At 47.8% G+C, this 23,894-nt stretch overlaps 1 protein-coding gene across 2 annotated transcripts in view; it reads right to left on the bottom strand.

The window, feature by feature from the left end:
- Positions 1-23,894, bottom strand: part of EDA (ectodysplasin A) — a 59,914-nt gene that overhangs the window by 9,556 nt on the left and 26,464 nt on the right. For both annotated transcript variants that reach the window (XM_054289753.1, XM_054289754.1), the window contains exon 2: positions 14,946-15,051. In XM_054289753.1, coding sequence (XP_054145728.1) covers positions 14,946-15,051 — 106 coding nt within the window. The remainder of the gene's footprint in view (positions 1-14,945; positions 15,052-23,894) is intronic.

The raw sequence follows: 23,894 nt of genomic DNA, 5'->3' as shown, positions 1-23,894 counted from the left end.
AATCCCCAAATACTCCCTTGCTATTCATCAGGGAAATCCCTCTAAAACCTGGGGTTTAGCACAGCAATGACTGAAATCACCTTTAGCTGAGATAAAATTATAACCAATTGAAAGTAATGAGGCTGCTTTGAGTCTGAGGGGGTGGGGAAAGGTAAATTCCCAACAGAAAAGCCACTTCCCCACAGATAGGTAGAGGAAAGACAGGAAAAGGACCAGAGAAATCACCCATCAACTTTACTGATGCCTTTCCAACAGGAATATTGATTTTCCCACATTGAGCTGTTGGGTCATGGGAAAATGATGGTATTATCTATAAAAGGCATTACCTGTAAAAGACATTACCTATAAATGGGAGATTATATAATTTATATAATTTAAGGGAGTAATTCCTCCCTGTGAGGGTCTGGCAAAGGTTGCTCAGAGAAGCGTGGCTGCCCCATCCTTGGAAGTATCAAAGGCCAGGCTGGACAGGTCTTGGAGCAACCTGCAATAGTGGAAGATGTCCCTGCCCATGGGGATGAATAAGATTTAAGATCCACCTAAATGATAATTTCTGCTAATTCACTATTTTAAATAATATTTTTATACTATTTTTTATAATATTCACAGGTTGGACAACACAAGGATTCCTAACAATGCCACTTCAGTATACCACTAGGGAGCCACACCAAATTGCAAAACCTTTTAGGCTGGACAACCAGGCTCCTGATTCTGCACTTCTGAGCCCCACCACTCCTCATTGTAGCCACCAGCCACTGAACAACATTAGAAGAGTGGAAAAAAAATCCCATTTGAAGATCCCAGCCCATCCCAGCCCAGCGAGACGCAAGCGGCTGTGCCTCGGCAGCCCTCGGAGTCACGAGAGTTTATTTCATGTTCCATAGATCCCACCATTAGCACCAGAACCAGAGTGAAAGTACAAATAGCTGTGGCCAGCCAGACACATTTGGGCTGGCTGGATCCAATTAGCTTCAAAGATGACTGGGAGGAATGAGAACCACATGGGATGTCAATGTTCGCAGTCTATATTACAACACACGCATCTGTTCCAGGCACGACAGAGAGAGATGTTATGGATCTGCAAGTGGAGCTTTCGACAGACACAAAAGTATTCCTGACACGAGGGGGGAAAAAAACCCAGGATTATTAAGCTTGGGAGCTTCTGAGTCTCTCTGGGGTTTGCATCTGTTCGCCTCCCGAGAGCAGGGGGGGATCGTTTAATTGGAGCGCAGAGCTGAAGCTTCTGATACAGCAGAATTTCCCTTCGTTCTGCTCAAAATGGGAAGTTCATGAGCTACTGCTCCATTTAGGTGAAAATGGTAATAAATTACTGGGTCTAAGCTGAGGGCCACCAAAATTTCAGATCAATATTCCTCTCAGGTGCTGAGGTGTTGAGGCATAAGGCTTGAAAACTTGCCTAGATGTGCAGAGGAGAAAAATGGTAATTAAAAAATCCTTTCTGCCAGGGTTTTCAGAAGCCACAACCCAATATTTAAACATTAAACTTGTTATAATATTTTAAAATACTTTTCAAAATATTTAAGTTAGTTAAATGCAGTGGTTGAACACACAGATAATATCATTATAATATAATGGATACCCCATTCCCTGGAAGTGTCCAAGGCCAGGCTGGATGGGTCTTGGAGCAACCTGGGATAGGGGAAGGTGTTCCTGCCCATGGCAGGGCAATGAGGTGAGTGTTAAGGTCCTTCCCACCCAAACCAGTCTGGGATTCCATGATATATCTGACCCACTGGTTACCTCTTAATTGATGGTTAAATACCTACAAGTTATGCAAACCATTTATTTACTGTGGCTTTGTGCGGCCCTTGATTCCAAGGTTGGCCTAACACAAAACTCTGTTTTTTCCACTCCAAGATGTGGATCAAAGGTGTATCCACTCTGTTCCTTCACCCTCCAGGAGCATAAAAACCAAATTACAGGATATCTTCTGCTGCTCCAGAGTCTACAGACCTGCCGCCTTCATGGAGAAGGAAACTCAATTGATTTGAAGAACATCTGACTGATAAATATCTCCCACACCTGATTTCAGGGACTTCGCCACGCTGCAGTTGAGGATTTATTCCAGTCCCAATGGGATCTGAGAGCAACCCAACCTCTCAGCTGTTCCCTGGCACCTCTTTTCCCTTTTTTATAATGTGCACCTTTCTGCTCCTCATGAATCCCCTTTCATATCCATCAGGAATGTCCCAGAGATCCAGGTGGTCCCAGCTGCCAGGAGTGAATGTGACAGCCACCCAAGCACAGTTATTCTTCCTGACTTCTGTCCTTCTCCCCACTAATCCCACCTCTCCCTTTCCACATGCTGCCTGTTCTCCTTTGAGGCCGAACCAGGCCCAGACCTTGGGAAGTCCATCCCCCTTCTGCTTTTCCCATCTTTCAACTGGAATTAAATATATGTTTAAACTCTGATCCCTCCTTGAAGGAGGTGTCAGCTCTGTTCACCCCCTTGTTTAGGGGGAGGGAAGTTGGCCAGAGTTGTTAATACAGAAATGGACTGGGAAAGCAGGACAGGCTGGATGGCTTTGAAGGATAATAAGCATGGAATGAGATTCAGTCATACAAAATATACAGTCCCATAAAAAAAAATATATATAAATATATGGGAAATAATAAAGTGTTCTGGTGCATGCTGGAGGACACCTGCACGTGCTCAGCTGCTGCTGCTCAGCCAGGCAAGGCAGAAACACAATCCTAAAATGGGAATAACTCTGGAAAACATGGGGAAATCCTGATGCCACTTAGGGAAGGGTTGAGGCTGAGGAAATCCTGGGAACAGTGAAGTCAATCTGAATCATCTGATACAGAAAGATGAATTGAAATAAGAGGAATTCCACAGAAAAGGTCCTGGAAGGAATAAGAAGTGGGTTCAGATGCAAACACCTCACTTGAAGCCGAGGGAAACCCTTGCAAGAGATGAGTTTTTGGTGTGCAAACCCCCAGCTGTGGCCCAGCCAGCAGCAGAAGACATCTCCCCAGGCTGCAGGGAGCAGGTTCCAGCCCCTGCTCCTGCAGCCATACCATCTGCTGGAGCCATTCCAAGGCCTTCAGAAAAATCCCAGATGGTGATGCAACTCAAGGATATTACATGTGACATGTTTGCTCTCAGCAAGATTAATAGAGTTGACTTTGCCCCCCCTCCAATCTCTCTTTCTGCACGCTACACACTGCTATGATTTACTCTAAATACAGAAATATCCCAAACTTCTTTAGGACATCTGCTGATATAAATAGGATATTAAAACACCCCTGCATTCCCTTATTAGCTGTGTGTGTGGATTAACAAGAAATAGTTTAAATTCCTGCCAAACAGTTCCAACTGGTTTTATGGACGAGAACAGATCTTTGTAATTATGCTGATTTTATATCAAACCTATAAAAGGCTGACCATTATAGGAATCAGCCAAACAAAGGATACACCTAAAGAGGTGCTGAACATGCTGGAATTCCCAGTTGCCAAGAGCAGAAAAAAGCCATGGAATGCCACAAACATGTTTTAGCAGCATGATTTCATTGAGGACACAACACCAAGTGATGTCTTTAAGTTCATCCAGTTTGGGAAAGGTATATGGCAGCAGCCACCAGTTTTGGGTATCCATCCATCCATCCATCCATCCATCCATCCATCCATCCATCCATCGCAGACTGTGCCAACCTGTTTTCAGCATTCATTTGGAATTATTGATCCTTCTCCTATTTCCTAGCACTGAGTTACTATGGAACATCCTCAACCTTCTTCCCTAAGTGTGACACTGGTCTGGGGACATGTAAGACCAGGTAATTCAACTGAGGCACCTCTGTGTTTCCATCTCCTCTCCACCTGGGAGAGGAGAGGATGGAGGTACTGAGGAATTATCCTCATCCCAGGTTACAGACTAGAGACAAAATCGTGGTGATTAATGAGATGTTGGTGCAATCCAGAAACACCACATCACTTCTCACTCCTTCATAAAATAAACATTAAATCACTAAGCCACAGAATCATGGAATGGTTTGGGTTGGAAGGACCTTAATGCTCATCCAGTCCCACCCCTGCCATGGGCAGGGACACCTCCCCATCCAAACCCTGTCCCACCTGGCCTTGGACACTTCCCAGGATGGGGCAGCCACAGCTTCACTGAAATCAATTCCAGCCCCTCACCAACCACACAGGGAAGAATTTCTTCCACATGTCCAAAAACTGCCCCTCTTTCAGTTTGCACCCATTTCTCACTGTCCTCACTGACCATTCCTGATGAGGAGTCCCTCTCTGGCCTCCTTGTACATCCTTTCAAACACTGGAAGTGGTGGAGTCTCCATCCCTGGAGGTGTCCAAGGAAGGTCTGGATGTGGCACTCAGTGCCCTGGGCTGGTGACAACGTGGGGATCAGTCACAGCTTGGACTGAATGATCCTGGAGAGCTTTTCCAACCTCAAGGACTCTGGGTGAAGTCCTACCCATCAACCAACCCCTCTATCCCCATTTTACCAATACCAAAGGTGGGAAGAGCAGCTTGGGTGTTCCTGGAGATTCCAGGTGATGATGAATCTCCTGCCATCTGGGATGTCAGCTTTCCCAATGAACAAGAAACCTCCAGAACTCAGCACTTGCCTTTCCAGCGCTGGTGCAGTGACATTCATTTCATTCTCATGAGCAGAAGAAATGTAAAGCTTTTCAAATATTTTTAAGTGTGGGGTTATTAATGCCAGATTCCAGTGGATTGGGGAAAGCTCCCAACACATGCCTAATCTAGAACATGTGGTTTCGGGGGAGGTTTGGAACCAATATGTTTTCAACATTTTCAGGAAATTTGGTCTATCCAGATGAAAGCTTCTTGGACCCTACTGAACTATCAGTCAGTGATACAAACACTGAAACAAGAGGAATATTTTCCCTTTTTCCTGAAAAAGAAAGTGCTTCGTTACCAACTCCAAAGAAAGCAATGGGTCTGCTGAAAAGCAGCTTTGGGATTATTGCTGCAGAATATTTAGAGAATATGATAAATGATAAATCTAGGAAAACGTCCCAGAAGTAAATCACATCCTGTGCTATGAATTCTGGCACATCTTCCCAGGGTGGCTTTTTGAGAAGGAAGGGAGATCCTCGGCTGAGAGTGGAGGAAAAGTGCTGCCCACACTTTGAGGAACCCAAGCCAGGGTGTGAACTAGAACTAACTTCAACAAATCTGAATACAGAGAATATGTTTGGTAAGGGAATGGGGAGGGAATTAATGACACAAAGTAGGGAAAGAATGAAACAGCACTGTGGGATTTGTGAGTCCATAGCACGGAGCCCAGGGCATTCCAGCTTTCCTCAACCATCACTTTTCCTTCTCTCCCTGCTTTTGTTTCAATCTTGTTTTAAAACTCCTGAAAATTCACGTGTGAACACAGCCACCCTTAATGGTCTTTGCCTGGTTACACCTTAAATTGATATACTCCACAACAGCCCCCACAAGCAAGAGCTCCCTCCCTGCCCTTCATCCAGTGGGATCTCGGTCCCATGCCATTCCCAGAGGCACCAGAGGGCCATCCCAGCCTGCTCCACCAGCACAACACTGAATTCCAGGAGTCTTTGCTTTGTGTTGCCCTGTCCCACTGTGGAGTGAGAGCTGCTGAGTCCCCAGAAATGGCTTGGGGACAGTGACATTCATGATCCTCTAGCCCTGTGCTGGACTGCCCCAGCCCAAAGCCAGTCTCCACCAGCCTGGGAGATCAAGGACAGTTTGCAGCTCATTTTGGACTCTTCTGAGGCACTCCCTTGGCTCTGTGCAATTTTTGAGGCAATTCTTCATCTCTTTGATGGACTTTCCATGTGCCTCCAGGGGAAGCGTCCTGCACTGAGGTCACTCCTGGGGCTGCTTGGCCACAGGGTGTGAGAGGAGCTCCTGCCCCGGCACCAAGGGCTGGGATTCATCTCTCATGTGGTGGCTTAGGGCTGAGAGTGGCCTTTGCTGCCTCCCTGCTCCTCTTCTCACATTCCACCAAAGGACAAACCTCCATGCATGTGTCATCCAGATGAGCAGATGCTGCTCCAGGAGCTCCATGGATCAGTAGCCTGCTCCCTCCCCATTCCTCTGATCCCAAACACCAGCCCCCAGCTCAAGCTCATCGGGATGAAAACAAACGCAGGGAAGTCACAGCTCATCCCTGGAATCCCTGGAGAGACACGAGATGCCAGAGAGCCACAATCTCTCTTCTCAAACAGCTTCAGACCACGTAAGATCTCATCAGAAACAGGGGGTTTTTTGCTGTTGAGAAAGTTTTTTTTTTCTCCTGCCAGTACTCAGAGATTTTTGCTTGGCTTGACAAAACCCAGGACTCCTTGGGGAATCATTTGGTGAAGCTCCTAAGGGCAGCTAAACTCAAATTTACAGATAACGCCAATAGTGGCAGTAGGCTGGGATGTAGTTTACTCTGGTCTTTAATAATATTCAAGGGAAAAGAGTGTGATTAATGCAGATGATCAAAACCAATGTGTGAACAGGAGACAGACCTAAGGGACAACCACTCATCAACCTGATTTTTGCTCCAGGTAAAGGTCAAAAGGAAAGGACAAAAGGAGCAGGATGAATTAGTTGTGCTCATGCATTACACAGGTTTTTCCACCTTCAGGAGGACGATGGGACTCAAAGGGCACCAGGTGCTGTCTGAAGAGAGGTGCTGGAGCAGGTAGAACTCCACCAGCCCTGTGTATCTCCTTCCTAAGGGCTTTTTGGCATGAGGAAAAATACAGGTGCAGGATTGTAGGAGAACCAGGATGGAACAGCTCCTGTCCTTTAGAGGTCTGTCACCTCTGCTGTTGTCACCTCTGTCACAGTGCTGGTCCCATTTAGGAGAGGCTGGATCCAGTCACCTCCTGGGGTTCTTTCTCTTCATCCTACAACCTCAGCTCTGCTCTCCAAGAGCCAGAGCTCTGCTGAAAATGCCTCCTCACTTCCTTGAGCAAGGCAGATGTGCTCACTGAAACGGGAATTTCCAAGGCTTTACAGGACACAAGGAACAACCAAGGTGACTTACCCCCTCCATCCCCTCCAGATCCACTGTAGGATCAATGGCAAGGCACCAGGACAGGCTGCTGGTGCCAGAAGGCTCTAAAAAAACAGCTCCAGCCTCTGAGTAGGTGCAAGAACAACACAGCACAAATGTGGTCACGAGCAAAGACAAAATCCTGCTCCCAATTAACTACAGAGCCACTGTTGCTGGCAAAATCCTCCTGCACTGCCTCCTCAGAAACACAAAAAGCCAATCAAACAGAGATCTCCGCCCTCCTCAGCTCTGCTCCCACATCACCAGTCCCAGCCAAGTTCCTGGGGTTCACACCAGAACCTGTGGCCATCATATTTCATTTTCCACCCTCTGGCTGGCTCTGGAAGGAGGATGTGATGTGCCTTTTGTTTCCCTTCAGGCATTTCGGTTGGATTCCAAGTGCAGAGCTGACAAAGAACATTCCCAGTTCTAATTCGAGGATCCCAAGGCTTTTTTTGGCTCCTGGCTGGAGTCACCAGGCTGATTTTCTATCCACCACTGCACCCTCTTGCTTCCTTTATCAATCCCACATATTTAAATCCAACAATTTGAAGCGTAGCGTTACAGCTGTGTTTTTATTTTGTTTGTTTTATTCGGTTGTTGCCTAACACAAAACACTCTGACATTTTCAGTCACATCCCACTAAGATAAACAACGAACATATGTCATGAATTCCAGCAGAAATGATTCCCAAGTGGGGCAGCAGCAAGGTTTAAAGTGGGAGTGCGAGAGGCTCTCCCAAATTGTTTGCTGGATGTTTGAAATGAGCTCTTCCCGTGGTTATCCATAAGGAACCGAGGGCAGGTGGGAGGAAATCTCTCTGACAGTCTCAGCCCTGCAGAACTTGATGTGTTTTTCCTCCTCCCATCCATAATCCTGCCTAATTGGATGGAAAACCTCCATGGCATTGAGCAGCTGCCTGAGAACTGATGGATTAATGACATGGAAAAATGCAGGATCTATATCCAAGGACCTGCCCGTATGCATCCACACGTACTTACAGCTGGATGAATATAAAAACAGGGAAAAAGGAGGGAAAAAAAGGGGGAAGAAGGGGGAAAGGAAGGAAACCCAAGAGGGACTCCATCGCTCTTGTGAGGATTGGATGAATTTAATAAGAGGGAAAAATAAGGGAACAAAATGGGAGGAAAGGAATCCCAGGAGAGACTCTGCCACTCTTGGGAAGCTCAATGAAGTCCCTGCAGCAGCTGGGACACAGGGAATGCTGCTTGGCTCAGCCAACCCTTGCATTTATCCATTGAAAGCAATTAAGGCACTTCCGCAAATCCTGCTGGAATTAGTGGGATCAGATATGACTCCAACAATGTCTCCATACATCACGGCCAACAAAGCCCTCATGAAAACATCCAACCCCAGCCTCATTCACAGCTTTTTCCCCAAGGAATTCCTCACTGGAGAGCTCTGCAGCTCTGGGCTGGTGCAGCTGCTCTGTGACAGCCAAGAGGGTTCCAGTGAGTGCCCACAGAGGGCACAGGGAGGACAATCACAACTGCCACCACCAGAGCAGCAGCTCCAGGTTTGGCTGTTCACAGAATCCCAGAATAGTTGGAAGGAACCTCTGGAGATTATCCAGTCACCCTTTGGAGCAGGTAACACAGGAACATGTCCATGTGGGTTTGGGAGGTCTCCAGAGATGGAGACTCCACACCCTCCCTGGGAAGCTGTTCCAGGGCTGTGCCCCCTCCATGGAAAGAAGTTCTTCCTCGTGTTGAGGTGGGACTCCTTGTGTTGTAGTTTATGGGCATTGCTCCTTGTCCTGGAGCCTGGCACTACCCTCTGACACCCTCTGGAGATATTTGTATGGATTATGAGATCCCCAGACAGAAAAACAAGCTTATTCATCCCAAAATCTGCAGGAGGAGGATCCTTGTGGCAAGGGCAGGACCTGATGGGGGGCTCAGGTGGATCTGATTCAGTTCCACAACAATTCCTCCACTTGGAGCGACCAGATGGGCCTGGAGCACGTGCTGAGCCTGCAGAACCTCCCTGGCTGAGGGTTTACCCACTGAAATCAAAGCTGAGCTGCAAATCCGCCAGCAGGGAGACAATGGAGCCTCTCATGCTGCGAGGAGGGAGCAGCAGCTTCCAGAGGAGCCCGGCATTTCCAGCGCTCGGTGCAGCTCAGCTGCACTCACAGCTCAGCTGCAGCCACATTCCTGTCCCTCTGGAACATCTGTTCTCCTCTCATTAGTGCTGGCCCTGTTTTGTAACACAAGCAACTCTGTGAGATTCCTGAAGCTCAGTGTGTGACCCGGGGCGTTCCGAAAAGCCCCGGCTCTCAGGAGTGGAATTCAGATGGAATCACCAGCCACTTCCAATAACGGCCCTGGCTGCTCAAAGTGCAGCTGGAAAAGGAGCTGAGCTCTGGTCAAGTTTGAGCACAGCCCCTGGGAGCTCAGAACCCACCAACAAGTGCAGTCAGGGCAAGTGTCTGAAAGTGCCACCGAGGTGACAATGACCAGAGAATTCCTTCTCATCCTCAGCAACTCCAGATCTCCCAGTGGCCACCCCATGGCCTCATCCCAACCAGGGAAGGAAAAACACCCCCAGAGCAGCTCCAGGGATGGACCAGATCAGCAGCACCTCATCACAGCTTTGTAAACTTCCAAATAATGAAGCAGAGTTCCTGCTGGAACAATCCGGATCCCAGCTGGAAGGGCTGCTGAAGAAGCCAGGGGGCAAAGGGAGGTTGTGGATGGGTCAGGGCACACCAACCATTATTCCACTGTGATCCCTGTGAGCCAGGGTAATTCCTCACCCTGGACACCACACAACTGGGCTTGGGCCTCTCCCAGCTTTTCCTATTTAACAACCAACAGGGACAGCAACATAGCAGAGCTCAGGGAGGAATTCTGGGCTTCAGCACAATCACAGAATCAAACTGGTTTTGGTTGGAAGAGATCTTAAAGGTCTTCCCATTCTACCCCCTGGCATGGGCAGGGCCAACTTCCACTATCTCAGGTTGTTCCAAGCTCTGTCCCCTCTGGCCCTGGACACTTCCAGGAGCATCCACAGCTTCTCTGCACAAACCTGTGCCAGGGCTGAAACAGAGCTGGAACCAGCACCTAGACACCACTCTGGGTTTTTAGGGACAAGACCAATACAGATTGCTGTTATCACAAGCCTAGGAATAACACAGAGATAAGGATATGTAAATAAGCTGCAGCCCTAATTTTATCACAGTAATAACAAACACTGACAGCAACATCCCAGGAAAGGGATGAGTTTATCCCCAAATATTAAAACACCACATTATTCCCAATTTCTCCCATTAGATGGAAAACACAGAGAAATTCTGAGGGAAATCAGTAAGAACAAACACTTTGTGGTGAGCCTTTCCTTCTGGGACAGTCTCCTGTGCTCCAGGATCCAGGAAATGTCCAGTATTTACTGCGTGCTCATCACCATGGTTTCGGAGCACAATAAGGCTCTATCGCCCTGCATCCATCTGTGTTTCTGGGAATGCCGGGGCTTTGGGAATTGCACAGGGCTAACACAAAGGCACCCATTGTTCTGGAGGCAGAGGGACGAACCTGCCCTTTCCACAGGAGAGGAAGCCAGCAGGAAAAGTTGCTATTGTGAGCTGGATATTAAAAAAAATGTGGAAAAAAAGTCCAATTGCATCGTCAGTGCTGCTGGGTCAGGAAAGGGGCATGGCTGGGACAGGGCACCTGTGGGACTGGGGGCTGCTCGGGGGGAGCCAGGCACTCCCACACAGACTGGCATCAGCTACCTGCTAAACCATCCCAAAAACATCCAAAATCCATCCTAAACCACACCCCAAAAGCCAGATTGGCATCAGCTACCTGCTAAACCATCCCAAAAACATCCAAAATCCATCCTAAATGCACCCTAAAAGCCAGGCTGGCATCACCTACTTGCTAAACCACCCAGAAGCCATCCAAAATCCATCCTAAAAGCCAGGCTGGCATCAGCTACTTGTTAAACCACCCAGAAACCATCCTAAATCCATCCTAAAAGCCAGGCTGGCATCAGCTACTTGCTAAACCATCCAGAAAGCATCCAAATTCTACCCTAAACCCACCTTAAAATCATTCTAAAAGCCAGGCTCTGGCATCAGCTACCTGCTAAACCATCCAAAACCCACCCTAAAACCACTGTAAGACCATTCTAACCTTTTCAAAGCCAACTCTAAAACCATCTTAAAACCACAGTGAAATCGCCCTAAAACCACCAAGCAAATCTTAAGAGGGTGAAACTGGACCCAGGTAGCTGGAGCATCACTTCCAAAGCTCCAGGTAGGAGGAGGGATGGGGAAGAGCTTTAAATCCCCCAGAATTTAATTTTCCTTGCAACCCAAAGCCATTTGCAGTGCTGGAATTCTCCTCCAGGACTTTCCCCGGCAGGAAGAACTGCCAAAGTAGTAGAAACCAAATTGTTGTCAGCTTAAGGCCAGCCATCTGCTCAGCCTCTTCCCAGCTGCCATGCTCCCAATCAAAGCCTGGAGAACAATCCTTGATGTTTCTCACCAAGCTCAATATGAAAAAAATCTAGGAAGGAAAAAAAAACCCAAAAAAACAACAAACCAACAACCCTAAACCCAAAATGCAAAAAACCCCAGAAACCAGGAAAGCAGCCCGGCAGGGATCTAACTGGGAACAGAGATGAAAGTAGGAGAAAAAGAAACTATTTTATTTGTTTAAAACAATGTTTTTTAAAGAGTCCTATTGACATCTGCTTTGTAAATGCTCTGTCATTATTTATAACCTCCAGAGCACGGAATTGTCTCTGGAGTTACAACCATGCTACTCCCAGATTTTGGCTTTGTTAGCAAAGAGCCAGCAGCATTTTTACTGGCACTCTGGGAATAGAGATCTAACATTTCATACCCAGTTTATTTAAAAGTGGACTAATTTAACATCCTTGATGGTTCCTTTTAGCACAACTGTTGCTAATTAGCAGCTCCAGAATGATTTGTTCATCTGGGAGCAGCAGCAGTTCCACAGCAGCATAAATACACCAGGGCAAAAGGGAAGGAGGGGGGAAAGGAGAAAACAGGGAAGAGGCATTGGAGAAGGGCAGGTTTTGGAGAATTAAAGGAAAAGAAGTAACAGGTGGAGATGGGAACAGTGAGGAGAAAAGAGGCAGAAAAAACAGAGTGCAAAGGGATAATCCTGGGCCTTGAGAAGCTGGGAAAATTGGTGGCAGTTTTCAAAGCTGTGCAAAAGTTGGTTCTGGTGGCATGGACTGGAAAGTGGCTTCAGGATGATGATCCCAGGACTGGTTCAGGCACCAGCCCCCAGTGATCCCATGGGATGCCCCAGGGCTGAAGGGATTCAGGAACAAGGAGAGGGACCTTGGCCAGGACACGACCTCGGCTGCTTTAAGTGGCCCCAGGGCACGTGGGTGCAGGGCCACAACCCAAAATTAAGCAAACCCAACCATAAAACATGTCAGGGGTCAGAAGGCTGAAACCAGAGTCTTTCAAGGAGGAACCCCTGAAATTCCAGAGTCCTGTTGGAGAGTGACAGGATCCCACTGATGGCTTTGCACACAATTTTCCTTGGATTTTTGAACAAAGAGGCACCAAAGCAGCTTTGCTGCTCCCATGTCCCATCCCTGTAACTCCATGCCCTGGGCACAGCCAGGACCATCACCCTCCCCTGGCTGCACAGAGCGAGCTCTGCCCTGTCCCAAAATCACCTCTTTCACAGCAAAAGGCTTGAAAGCAAATCCTCCAAAAAGAAAAAGCTTTTGGGAAAGGAACCACATTCTCCCTGATGTTTAGAAATCATCAAAGCCAGCCTGTTGCTGGTACCAGGATGAGCAGGACTGGAAGAGCTGGGAAGGGTCGGAGCAGCCTCCCTCCAGCCCCAGCCTCCATGCTCAGATCACTTTGGTCTTTCCTTGCATGTGTAAAAGCACTTGAAAGTTCATAAAATTAATTCCAGACAAATATTAGCGAGGCACATCTCCTGCCTTCTGGGAATTTATAGTTCAGCCACTTTTATCTTCGGGAGGCTCTTTGGAGATCAAAGATTTGATCAACTTTCCTTTTGCAAAACTCAAGAAGAAAATGGTGTTATCAGGACCATGACATGATTTTATTTATTAGTTTAATGATTCATTGCCCTGCTCTGACAGCAAGATTCCTTCACAAAGGTCTAAAACAAACAGCCTGAGCTCCCCAAGGCCGTGGCTCTGTTTGTTTCTCGATTTTATGGTTGTTACAAGGTCAAGCCCTGCCCTGACAGCTCCCACTTGTTAAGTGCAGCTCTAAAACCACCACAGCCAAATGTGGGGCAACCACTTGCCAAAGCCAGAGGGACACAACCTGTCACTCTGGCAGTTTTTCCCATCTCCACCACATGTAGGGTCAAAATCCCTAATTTTCAAAAAGAGACAGGTAAGAACCACAGGATCAGTGGAGCTGGAAAAGGTCTCTGAGACCACTGAGTCCAACCTGTGACTGATCCCAGCCCAGAGTGCCATGTCTGGGTGGTTTTTGGACAACTCCAGGGATGGGCACTCCAGCACTTCCCTGGGCAGCCCCTTCCAATGCCTCATCACCCTTTTCAGGAAGAAATTCCTCCTGATGTCCAACCTGACCCTCCCCTGCCACAGCTTGGAGCCAGTCCCTCTTGCCCTGTCCCTGACAGGAGCCCCGCATGTCCCAGCTGCTCCCTCCTGTCAGGGAGTTCTGCAGAGCCAGAAGATCCCCCTGAGCCTCCTTTTCTCCAGGCTGAGTCCCCACCAGCTGTTCTAGACCCTTCCCCAGCCCCACTCTCCTCCCAGGACTGGATAAGGGTGGAAGTGCTCTGCATTTCTGGAGTGACTCAACTCTGAGCATCCAGGGAACACCAGGGAAATCAGGGAAAGGAATGCCAGTCAGGAAAGGACAACACTGGGCACAAGGGTGATGGGTAAAACCCTCCTCAGACACCAACCCTATCTCTCCTCAGCAGCTCTCTGCACATCTGGCAAGGCAGAGGCAGCCTGAGGGATGAAGTTAATCCCTCCCAACATCTGCCAGCAGCACTCCATCAACTCCGCTCGCCTCCAGTGGGAACTTGCTACTACACAAGCAACTGGTGAAGACACTGGGATAGATTTCAAGGAGACTGGGAAAAGGACTGGGATGCTGCCTGAGCCATCTGAGCACCAGAGCGACACCAGCTCCAAAACTGAGAGCCCACACGGGGCTGGAATCACTCAGGGAGTCTGCACCAAATGCATCAGACTTGTCAGCATTCTGGGCAAGAGGAATCCAGGGAGTTTCACCAAGCTCCTTCTTGGAGCAGAGCCACAGGGAAATGCTTCTCCACTGTGAAACTGCAAAGGTTTCAGAGGAGATGGGAGCTGAACTGGAAAACTGATGGTGATAACGGAGTAAGGACTTGGGCACAGAACTTTTCCAGAATCCAGTCCTTTCTCTGCTCCTACAAAAGGGAATCTGTTCTTTCCTGCAATATGAAAGCATGAGAGCTCTTGCTCCTGTCTTTGTGTCATGACAATCATGGAAAAGCAGGACTGGAAATCAAATTCCTCACAAACAAATCAGGAACCTTTCTGCTCTTCTAATCCAAGCTTTGTACAGCTTTGCCTTCCCTTCACACGAGCTTTGGCCCCACCTGAGACTCCACAGCAACTCAAAACCCCCTTAAAGCAGTCACCAGTTTGGGATGCAGATGTTTCCAGCTGTTTGCTGGATTGTGAAAAGCTCCTTGATGATTTTAAGCAAAGCTGGGTGTGCAGGACAACACATAAGGGCAAACAAGTACAAATTAAAGCCTTAAACAACAACAGTTCTAGGAGTCAAGGATGGAATTCCTAAGCAGCATTAATTCACACAAGACCTACAGCTGCAGAAATCAGAACTCCTGGAATTCCTCATCTGGGAAGGGACCAAAACCAGTGAAACTGAGCAGGACTCACCGTCGGGCCCTTCACTGCCTTTACTCCTTTTATTCCGACGGACGCGTCTCCCTTCTTCTCCAACGTGCAGCTTCTCCTCGGGGTGGAAGAAGTTCAGCAAGGCCAGCTGTAAGGAGAGGGACAAGTTTAAGCATCTCTGCACAGCTGGTTCAGCCAAGCTGAGAGATTGGAGCCTAAATGCCAAATCCTTTCCAGCAGGGATGAGTGGGAGAGACAAGGAGACGGCTGCTCACAGATCTCAGCTCATCCAAGTGCCCTTGGAAGTGGTCTAGGACTTGGGAAAACTCCACCTGAGGGGTTTCAGCATGGAGAATCCTTCCCCCAGAGATGGGGGACTGCAGGCTGCAGGGAGACCTATGGCTGGAAATAATCAAACAACTCAAAGGCCGATGCGATAACTCCTAATTTTTCTCTGCAAAACTTGCTCAATCCTGGATCTCCTTCTGCAGCATTACTCACTGCCAGTAAGTTTTGCCTCTCTCAACCTCTTCTCTGCAAGCCTCATTAGCTACTAAGATTCAAAGGTCTTCAGGGACCTTTAAATCCAACCCAATATACCACATAAATTAACACTTTAAACCTGCAGCAACATTTGTAACACGAGATTTGCCAGGAGGCAAAAATTTTATGTAGCGACCTCTTACTCAGAAAAAAATTACTGCTGCCTTAAAAGTCTTTTAAAAGGATGAACATCCCGACCCAGAAATTAGAATTTGGGGTTAGAAATCAGAATCCCAGCTACCCCCGGGTGTGGCAGCACATCCCCAGCGGCATTTTCCTGTTATTTCCACTTCATAAAAAAGGGAAGTCAAAGATCAATTAGGGACCAAACACCTTCTGTGTGTTACTGTATCCAACAGCCAGGGCTGCTCGACCAGGATGGGGTTTTCTTGCTCAAGAAACCCGATCTGCTTATTTCAGCTGTAAATACACAGCAAAACAAAAACACAGCCCAAGACGAGAACCAGGGGGCTTCAAAAAGCAGCCCCAGAGGTTATCGAACCCATCATTGTTCTGAGAACAAAACCTGGGGCATCAAAAGCATCTTTGAAGGAGCAGAGAAGAACAAACACCTCCACTGAATTGCCGGGCTCGTTAAGCTCCAGCCCATAAAAGTCCCTATCGAGAGCAATAATCGCAAAAGGCCCTTGGCTTTTCACAAGCCCCAGGGCTATCACCTCCCCTCTCCCTCCCATTCCGGAGGTATTTCCCAAGCACAGCTCCCCTCCCAGCCTCAGCATCCCAGTCCTTCACTCAGATTTTACATCTGCATTCTGCTTCACTTCAACAAGCTCGGCTGCAGTCTCACAAATTGAAATGTTTGGAAACCCTTTGGTTTCCAAAGAAGAACCCCCAAAGCGTTTCTCAAATTCCCAATCTGTTGCTATTTCCTTCTGCCCCTGGGCAGGCAGGTCTGCAAAATTCCTGGGTGTTTGTCATTGCAATGATGTCGTGGCTGAAAGGACCCAGAAACGCTGTGGGATGATCTGGGATCAGCTTCCCAAACTCTCACTACTGGGCTTTTAAACATCCCTAAATGGCAATGATGAGTAAAGCTTACCTGCCTGAGGAAGGCCACTTACAGGGTTGGATGGACAACTGAAGGCTCTCATTTACAACAAGGAATAAAGAATGAGAACAATTCCCAAAGCACCACATTCCCAAAGCTCCCACATCCCACTGCACTGCCCCAGGTGTGGAACACCGGAGCAGGATGCTCCTGCAGGCACCACCAGCACCTTTCCTGACACACCATAGCACAGCCAGGGATGAGGAAAAAGTGAATTTCTCTTTAAACCCCTCCTTTAGCTCGCGTTGAGACACTGCAGAACTAATTGAAGGAACAAATTGCATTATAATTTGGGTTAAAGTGTCAATGAAATCCTCAGCGTGGCTTTGGAATGCTGTTATTGCCTGGATCATCACTGGATTTCACAGAACAGGGTAATAGAGGCTGTTCCTCCAGGCTGAACAACCCCAGCTCCACTGCTCTGCTCCAGGTTTTAACCTGATGTCACTTGTCACTGACCACTCAGAAAAACACTAAACTTTGGCTAAAAGTAATCTGTCCATTAAACTCTGCATTTCTAGTCAGGAAGAGAAATGACAGTGAGGGTGACTGACTAAATCACACCTTTTACTTAAAAAACAAACCCACAAAACCATGCTTTCCAGGAGCAGTGACACACCCCACCTGGGAATGGTCACAACCCCTGTGAGCAGAGAGGGGCCATCCCCAGGGTGGACCTTCCACAGAGCTGTGAGTTATGCAAACACCAGCACTGACCCTCCTGTGACTGGCACGGAGGGCTCGGGGGTCCTGCTCGGGATGGAGGGAATGCTCAGATCCCCGGGAAGGTCAGGGGCAGGGAAAGGGTGACCAAGGCTCTTGCAGCCACCCAAGCTGCCAAAGGCCAAGTGGCTCTCAGGGGACTCAAGGGCCCCGTTGTTCCAGGGCTGCAGCTGCCCAAGCTCGAGGATGCTCGGCCATGAAGGGCCCGTCTGTGTCCGGCTGGGAGTCACTTTTTCCATTCACCACCCCCCAGACAGCATTGATAAATTGGAGAGAAACTCCTCCCTGTCAGGCCCTGGCACAGGTTGCCCAGAGAAGCTGTGGCTGCCCCTGGAACTCTGGAAGTGTCCAAGGCCAGGTTGGGTGGGGCTTGGAACAACCTGGGATAGTGGAAGGTGTCCCTGCCCATGGAAAAGGGGTGGAATGAGATGAGCATTGAGGTCTCTTCCAGGCCAAACCATCCTAGGATGTCATTATTCTATGATAAAGTTTTAAAAACATTTTTCCTTGCTCCATAACAAACCCAAGACTTCCTGTCTGAGTGCATTTTTTCCCTTTTCAGCACTAGGGCTTTAAAATCCTCTTTTCTCAATCTGAATGTTAAATTTGGCCTTTGGTGGGGATTAATTTTTATGACATTTAAAGTTTCTTCCTTCCTCTGCATCAGCCCTGGGCTCATGGGGCACCCTGGCTGTGCCACCCTCTGGGAAATTCTAAAAGGAATTCTTACCTAGTCCATGATTCCACTGAAACTCCTCATCCTCAAAGTCATAGAGAGCTGATCCTCTCAGCTCACTTTAAGAGCCACAGAATTTTTCAGGAGTCAAGCACACACAGCTTCTTTTTTGGGAGCAGGTATTTTCCCTGCACAGTCTAAACAATCCCCATTTCCCTCCTCCTCCAAGCTAAAGCCCTCAAATCACCCTTAATTTTAGAAACACCATGGGTTTAATCAAGAGAATCACTATAGGATGCAAAAAGGTCAAAAAGCCAACACAGGAAAAATCCCAGGGGAAGGAATTCCTCAAAATAACCTGGGAAACAATAGCACAGGCACTGCTCGCCAGAGGGAATCGGATCTGCCTCGGTTTCTCTGGGCAAAATAAAGCAAAACAAAGGCACACAGAGCTGGTTTTCCCTGCAGAACCTGCCTGGGAACATTGGACAAAGCTGCTGGAGGATGGATGTCAAGGGAGCACAGTAGGAACTGCCAAAATAACAGGGCCTCTCAAACTCATTTGTTTGTTCCACACTCCATGCAAGTAAAGGAAAAAGAAAGGTATTATCATTTTTCATAAAATAAAATATTTGCCTTGTCATTCCAGGCCCTTGTCAAAAGTCTCTTGAAGAGCCACTGGACACTAAGCGAATGTATTTCCAATGGTCAAACAGCCTCAAAGGAAGAAAAGTGAAAAATATAGCCCACCCCATGCAATTATACACAAAGCATGGACTTTTCCTTAGGCTAAGTTGGTAGGAAGAACAAGTATATTCTTCCTGCAGAAGGGAAAAACACCCAAACCTTCAGGTGTACAAGGCCTTGCGGGTGAAAAGTGAAAAAAACCCAAAGATTTTCTGCCTCTAACAGCTTCCAATTCCTCCTGACAAAGCAAGTCCAGCCAAAGATCTCATCCAGAAACCACAGCTCAATGTCTTAAAGCATCTCAGAAAATAAGCATGAACTCACCCTCTTGCACAAGTGTTTAACAGGATTGTTAAAGTCAAATTCCCTCTTCCTCTGCAGTTTGGGAGATCAGCAGTGTGAGGAGCCTAAGAACCAGCCCAGGCTCTGCAGCAGCATTCTCTGCAAGCAATATTGTTGTTTTTCTGGTGCTCTCAAGTTCAGTCTGTGGTTCATAGGAGCAGCTACTTGAATATCAGCCCCATTGTCCTCCAGAGCTTTGCCTCTGGTCACACGTGGTGCACAAAATAAAAAGATCAAGCAGATAATTTATATTCCACCAGTTCGGAAAGAAGCTCGAGGAGTAGCCTTGCTTTATTGAAAAGAAACCCCATCCCACATATTTTAAGAATTGTTTTTGTCATCGTTTCTTGCTCCTCATAAAAATGCAAGGAGCAAACGAGGGAACAATTCCCATTTCAACGTGACAGAACTTTGACACCGTGTCTTGTCTGCAGGACAAGCCACAGCCCTGCCTGCCAAACTCGTGGGATGTCACCAATACCATGAGGGGAGGACCAGAGATGGAGAGAGCAGAGATGGCACAACCTCCACTGCTCACCTTCCTCCCCAAACCTGGCACTCCCAGTGGGGACCCTTGCCAGGGCTCTGGAGCAGCTTCCACACCACAACAAATCCCTGCCCTCAGCTTTTCCTGTGTGAAGCTCCAGTTTGGTCCTCACCTTCAAGATGCCCAGAACTCCTCTGGTCCCTGTTGCTTCATCTATTCCCTCCAAACTCCTGCCACATTCCTGCTCTTTCCAGCTGTTCATCCTGAAGCCCAAGATCCCAGAGGCACAATCCTTCACCCTGGAGGTGACACAAAATCCCAACTCTCCCTCATTCCAATCTGCACTTAAGGATCCTCACTGGTTTTCAGACACAACAGGGAACTTCAAAAGCATTTTCCACCCAAAGCTGTTCTATAATCCCAAAACACCAGCGATGCAGGGAATGGGTTGGACTTGATGATCTTGAAGGTCTCTTCCAACCTTGTGATTCTGTGCTAAGGAGCAGAGTATCACAGGGTTGGAAGAGACCTTCCTTGTGAGGCAGGAAGTTTGGCTGGGAGGAGGGATTGAGCTCTGGCCCAGGCAGGAGCTGTAACAGCAGAGCCAACACTCGTGAGGAGCTTCACAAAAATGACAGCCAAGGAGTCAAGGGAGTATTTGACCACTACAACACAGAAATGACCTTGGACTTGGAGATGGACCATGGAATGCCATGGCCTGGGGGCACAGCACCTGCCAGCAGGCAGGAACTCCCATCCCAGCACATCTACACCCTGAATATGCCACCAGTGCTTTTGGAACAGGATTTGAGATGCTGCCAACGTGCTGAGCACTGGGTCAAAATCCTCTCCCAAGGACTGTGCAATACCAGTTTGAAGAAGGCCAGGGAATGACAGTCTGGATCTTCCAAGCACTCCAGTAACAGACACTGATTGGAGACCAATGGAAGAGGAGGGCGTAGGTTTTCCCAGGAGTTATTGGTATTTTACATTCAGTACCCAGGAAAGTCACAGTGTTTTGCAGGACAGAACCCTAAATCCAACTGCCAGTTCTCAACCCAAGCCAAAGTGATGGACAGGGAATTAACTGCCATTGGTACAATTAAAACACCTCATAAACTTCCCTTCAGATCCAAACCCTTCCCAAAACCTTCCCTCTCCCTTCCTCCTTTCCACTGAGCTTCAAGCAGACCTATGACAGCAGGATCACATCCTGCAACTCCAAGTCCGAACAAGAATTTCCTCCTTTCCTCTAATCCAAACCTTCCTTAGCAAAAACTCAGCTTAGTTCAGTAAGCAACATCCCAAATTCTTACATTTCCACCACTGACCCAATTGAACACAGCACTTCATTTTTAGTTTCAATCAGCTCAGGGAACCTGGAGCACATGCAGGTAAACATGGCAGGTAAGGACACGGCAGAGGGGCAGGCAGGTGGATTTGCTCCTTGTGGGAGGAGTGAAGTGTAACTTTGGAAAAGGAAGATTCCAGCATTCCTTCAGACAGAGAAAATAACCTATGGAACCCTCAGAAATACTTTCTGTCCTAAACCTCCACAGAAAACTGGTTTCAGCACAAAATGGAACCAGGCGCACAGTCCAAATCCCTGGATTTGACATACCCCACAACTTTCCCTGACTCCATCACCAAAATCACCAAATTTCACCCCAAACCAGCACCACCTCAAGCCTAGAAGGCCACAATTTGTTAAACAAGGCTGTTTATCCATGCACTTGTCTAAGACACCTTTCCCTGGAGCTGCCCTGTGCTGGAGGGGAGCTGGTGGCTCCCACAAGGACTTTGATGGGGGGACAATGCCACGGAGGTGGACACGGCTCCGGCTGAGCAACAGCTCAAGCTTCCCATTCCTTACACCTGCTGGCACTGAAGGGAAAGCTCAAACACAACCCAGATGTGAGCAGAACAAGGTCAAAGCTGAGTTTAACACTGCACATGAAGACACCTGCAGTGAATTTTTTACTGGTAGCAGGAGTAAGAGATTCCTGCTGCAGGCTCCGGGTCCGGCACAGCAGAGCCAGGGGAAGTTCCTCGCTGGGAACAGGCTGGTTAAATGCTGAGAGGGATCAATGTCAGCAAGGTAAGGAACTTAAATCAGTTCCTTTTGCCTCCCAAGGAAATCAAATTTAGCTGTGAAGCAGCGCCAGGCAGGGATCTGCTGTCTATTAGCAGGAATTCTCAGTTTTTCACATTTTAATTAGCTTTCGTAGCCCTTTGCAGGCCAATTTTCAGCCAGCTGGGCTACGCCCCCCCTCCAGATGGAGGTCATGGGTTCTTCTCCTTCATTCCAGCAGCAATTCCTTCCTTATTTGAGCAGTTATATTCCCAAAATATTCATGCATTTTATAAAACACAGCACACACTTGATCTGGGGGAACTCAACCCTCAGCACTTCCATACCAGCCATAGTTCCTCTTCCTTCCTCCAGATGCACCATTGCTCTTGCTCCTCATGACCTGAAGCTTCTCCAGCACATTCAGGACAACATGAGGCCAACAGCACAATCCTCCTCAAGCCAAAATACCTCTTAAAAATATTCCCCAAACCAGGAGCTGCTCCAGCAAAAAGCTTCATGCCCCTGCTGCTTCCCTTGCAGCACCTCTGTTCCTTGCAAAATGAAGAACTGGGCTCTCTCCAGCCTGAAATCACCCTTGGGGCTCCTCCTTAGGAGAAAAACTCCTTTTGCCAGGTCTGAAAACACTTTCAGGAATGCCTGGAAGGTCCTGCTAGTCATGGCAGGAACAAGGACCTCAGCTGCTTCCACCACCAACATAACAGGGACCATTCCCAGAGGATGCTCTGGATCACCTCCACTGAAGGTGCTTCTTTGCCACCCAACTCCTTCAACTCCCACCAATTCCAGACATTTCTCAAGAGACAGGAGCACTGACATCCCAATATCTGGGAAGAGCTGATTCAATGAACAGTCCCCCTGTTTGAACCCATCTCCAAAGCAGATAAACACTCCAGGTGGCCAAGCCACCTCTTCCTGCAGAAGGTGACCAACCAGATCCTGCTCTGGAGTTTTCCACTGGGAATGCGGCTGCAGGATCCAAATGTATGTCATTTTTCAGTTACTTGGTGTTTGGCCTTTTATCTCCATTCTACATAACCCCACTGCCTGGAGTGGGACCAGCTGCAGCAAAGAATTGGTATGGATTCACTCATGGATATGGATACATATGGGAGAAAGTTACAGGAGAACATCTGTCAGACACTGGAGCTGATGCACTTCATTCTGTCTTTGCTCTTAGACAAACCCTCCTATTGGGTTTTGGGGGGAAATCTTTGAAAATCTTCATAATTTTTAAATCTTTCTGCTGTTCAGATAATTAAGCTGCTTAAGGAAGTGTCCAAGGCCAGGTTGGATGGGGCTTGGAACATCCTGGTCTAGTGGAAGGTGTCCCTGCCCATGGAAAAGGGGTGGAATGAGATGAGATTTGAGGTCCCTTCCAGGCCAAACCATCCTAGGATGTCATTATTCTATGATAAAGTTTTAAAAACATTTTTCCTTGCTCCATAACAAACCCAAGACTTCCTGTCCGAGTGCATTTTTTCCCTTTTCAGCACAAGACTTTTAAAATCCTCTTTTCTCAATCTGAATGTTAAATTTGGCCTTCGGTGAGGATTAATTTTTATGACGTTTTATTGGAAGAAGAAGAACGGAAGGGAAAGAAACAGGAGGAGGGAATCAAGTAGTCCAAACTGAATTGAATTAAAATGAAAACAAGTCTGCTGAAAATGTAACACCCACAAAATAATGCTTCCATGAAATAGCGTGGATAAACAGCCCACTGCAGCAACTGGGAAATAATCCAGGCATTACCCAGCCATCCACATCAAGGGTGAAGGTTTTAATGGCAATTCCCACACCTGCAGGGATGCCTGGAATTGTGGTGGGAGACAGTGACTGCCTGGTTAATTCTATACAATAATCTGCTCAAATAAATTACGCTCTGTTGCCTAATTAATCAGATCCCCTGCAATTAACGTCAAGGAGCCAATGACCTCATGCAGACAGGATTAAGGGCTCTGCAAGGCTCCGTTCCGGGCACAGCCACGGGAACAAGTCCCCGCAAGGCAGGGCTGGGTGCAGTGCCAGAGATGCTCCTTCATGCAGGAATTGCAAAACTCCACATCCTACAGGGGCTCCCCAGAAGCCAACTGGACATGGCATGGGAATGGGGGGAATAGGGAATGTCCCTCGTGCTCTGGGTCCAGGGAGAACCAAGGGGATTCTCAGCACGTGGCACTGCCTCCAGATAAACGTCCTGCTTCCCAAAAATTGGATTATAGAAACATGGAATGGTTGGGCTTGAAGGGACCTTCAAGAACATTTGGCCCACTCCTCTGCCATGGACAGGGACACCTTTCACTAGTCTAGGTTGCTCCAAGCCTCATCCAACCAAGTCTTGAATATTTGTAGGATTGAGGTATCCACCTCCA

Source organism: Melozone crissalis, unplaced genomic scaffold (genome assembly GCF_028551555.1).
Source record: "Melozone crissalis strain CALT ecotype California unplaced genomic scaffold, PUWL_Pcris_2 ptg000068l_1, whole genome shotgun sequence".
NCBI classification, from domain to species: domain Eukaryota; kingdom Metazoa; phylum Chordata; class Aves; order Passeriformes; family Passerellidae; genus Melozone; species Melozone crissalis.
This window is presented reverse-complemented; position numbering and strand designations above follow the sequence as displayed.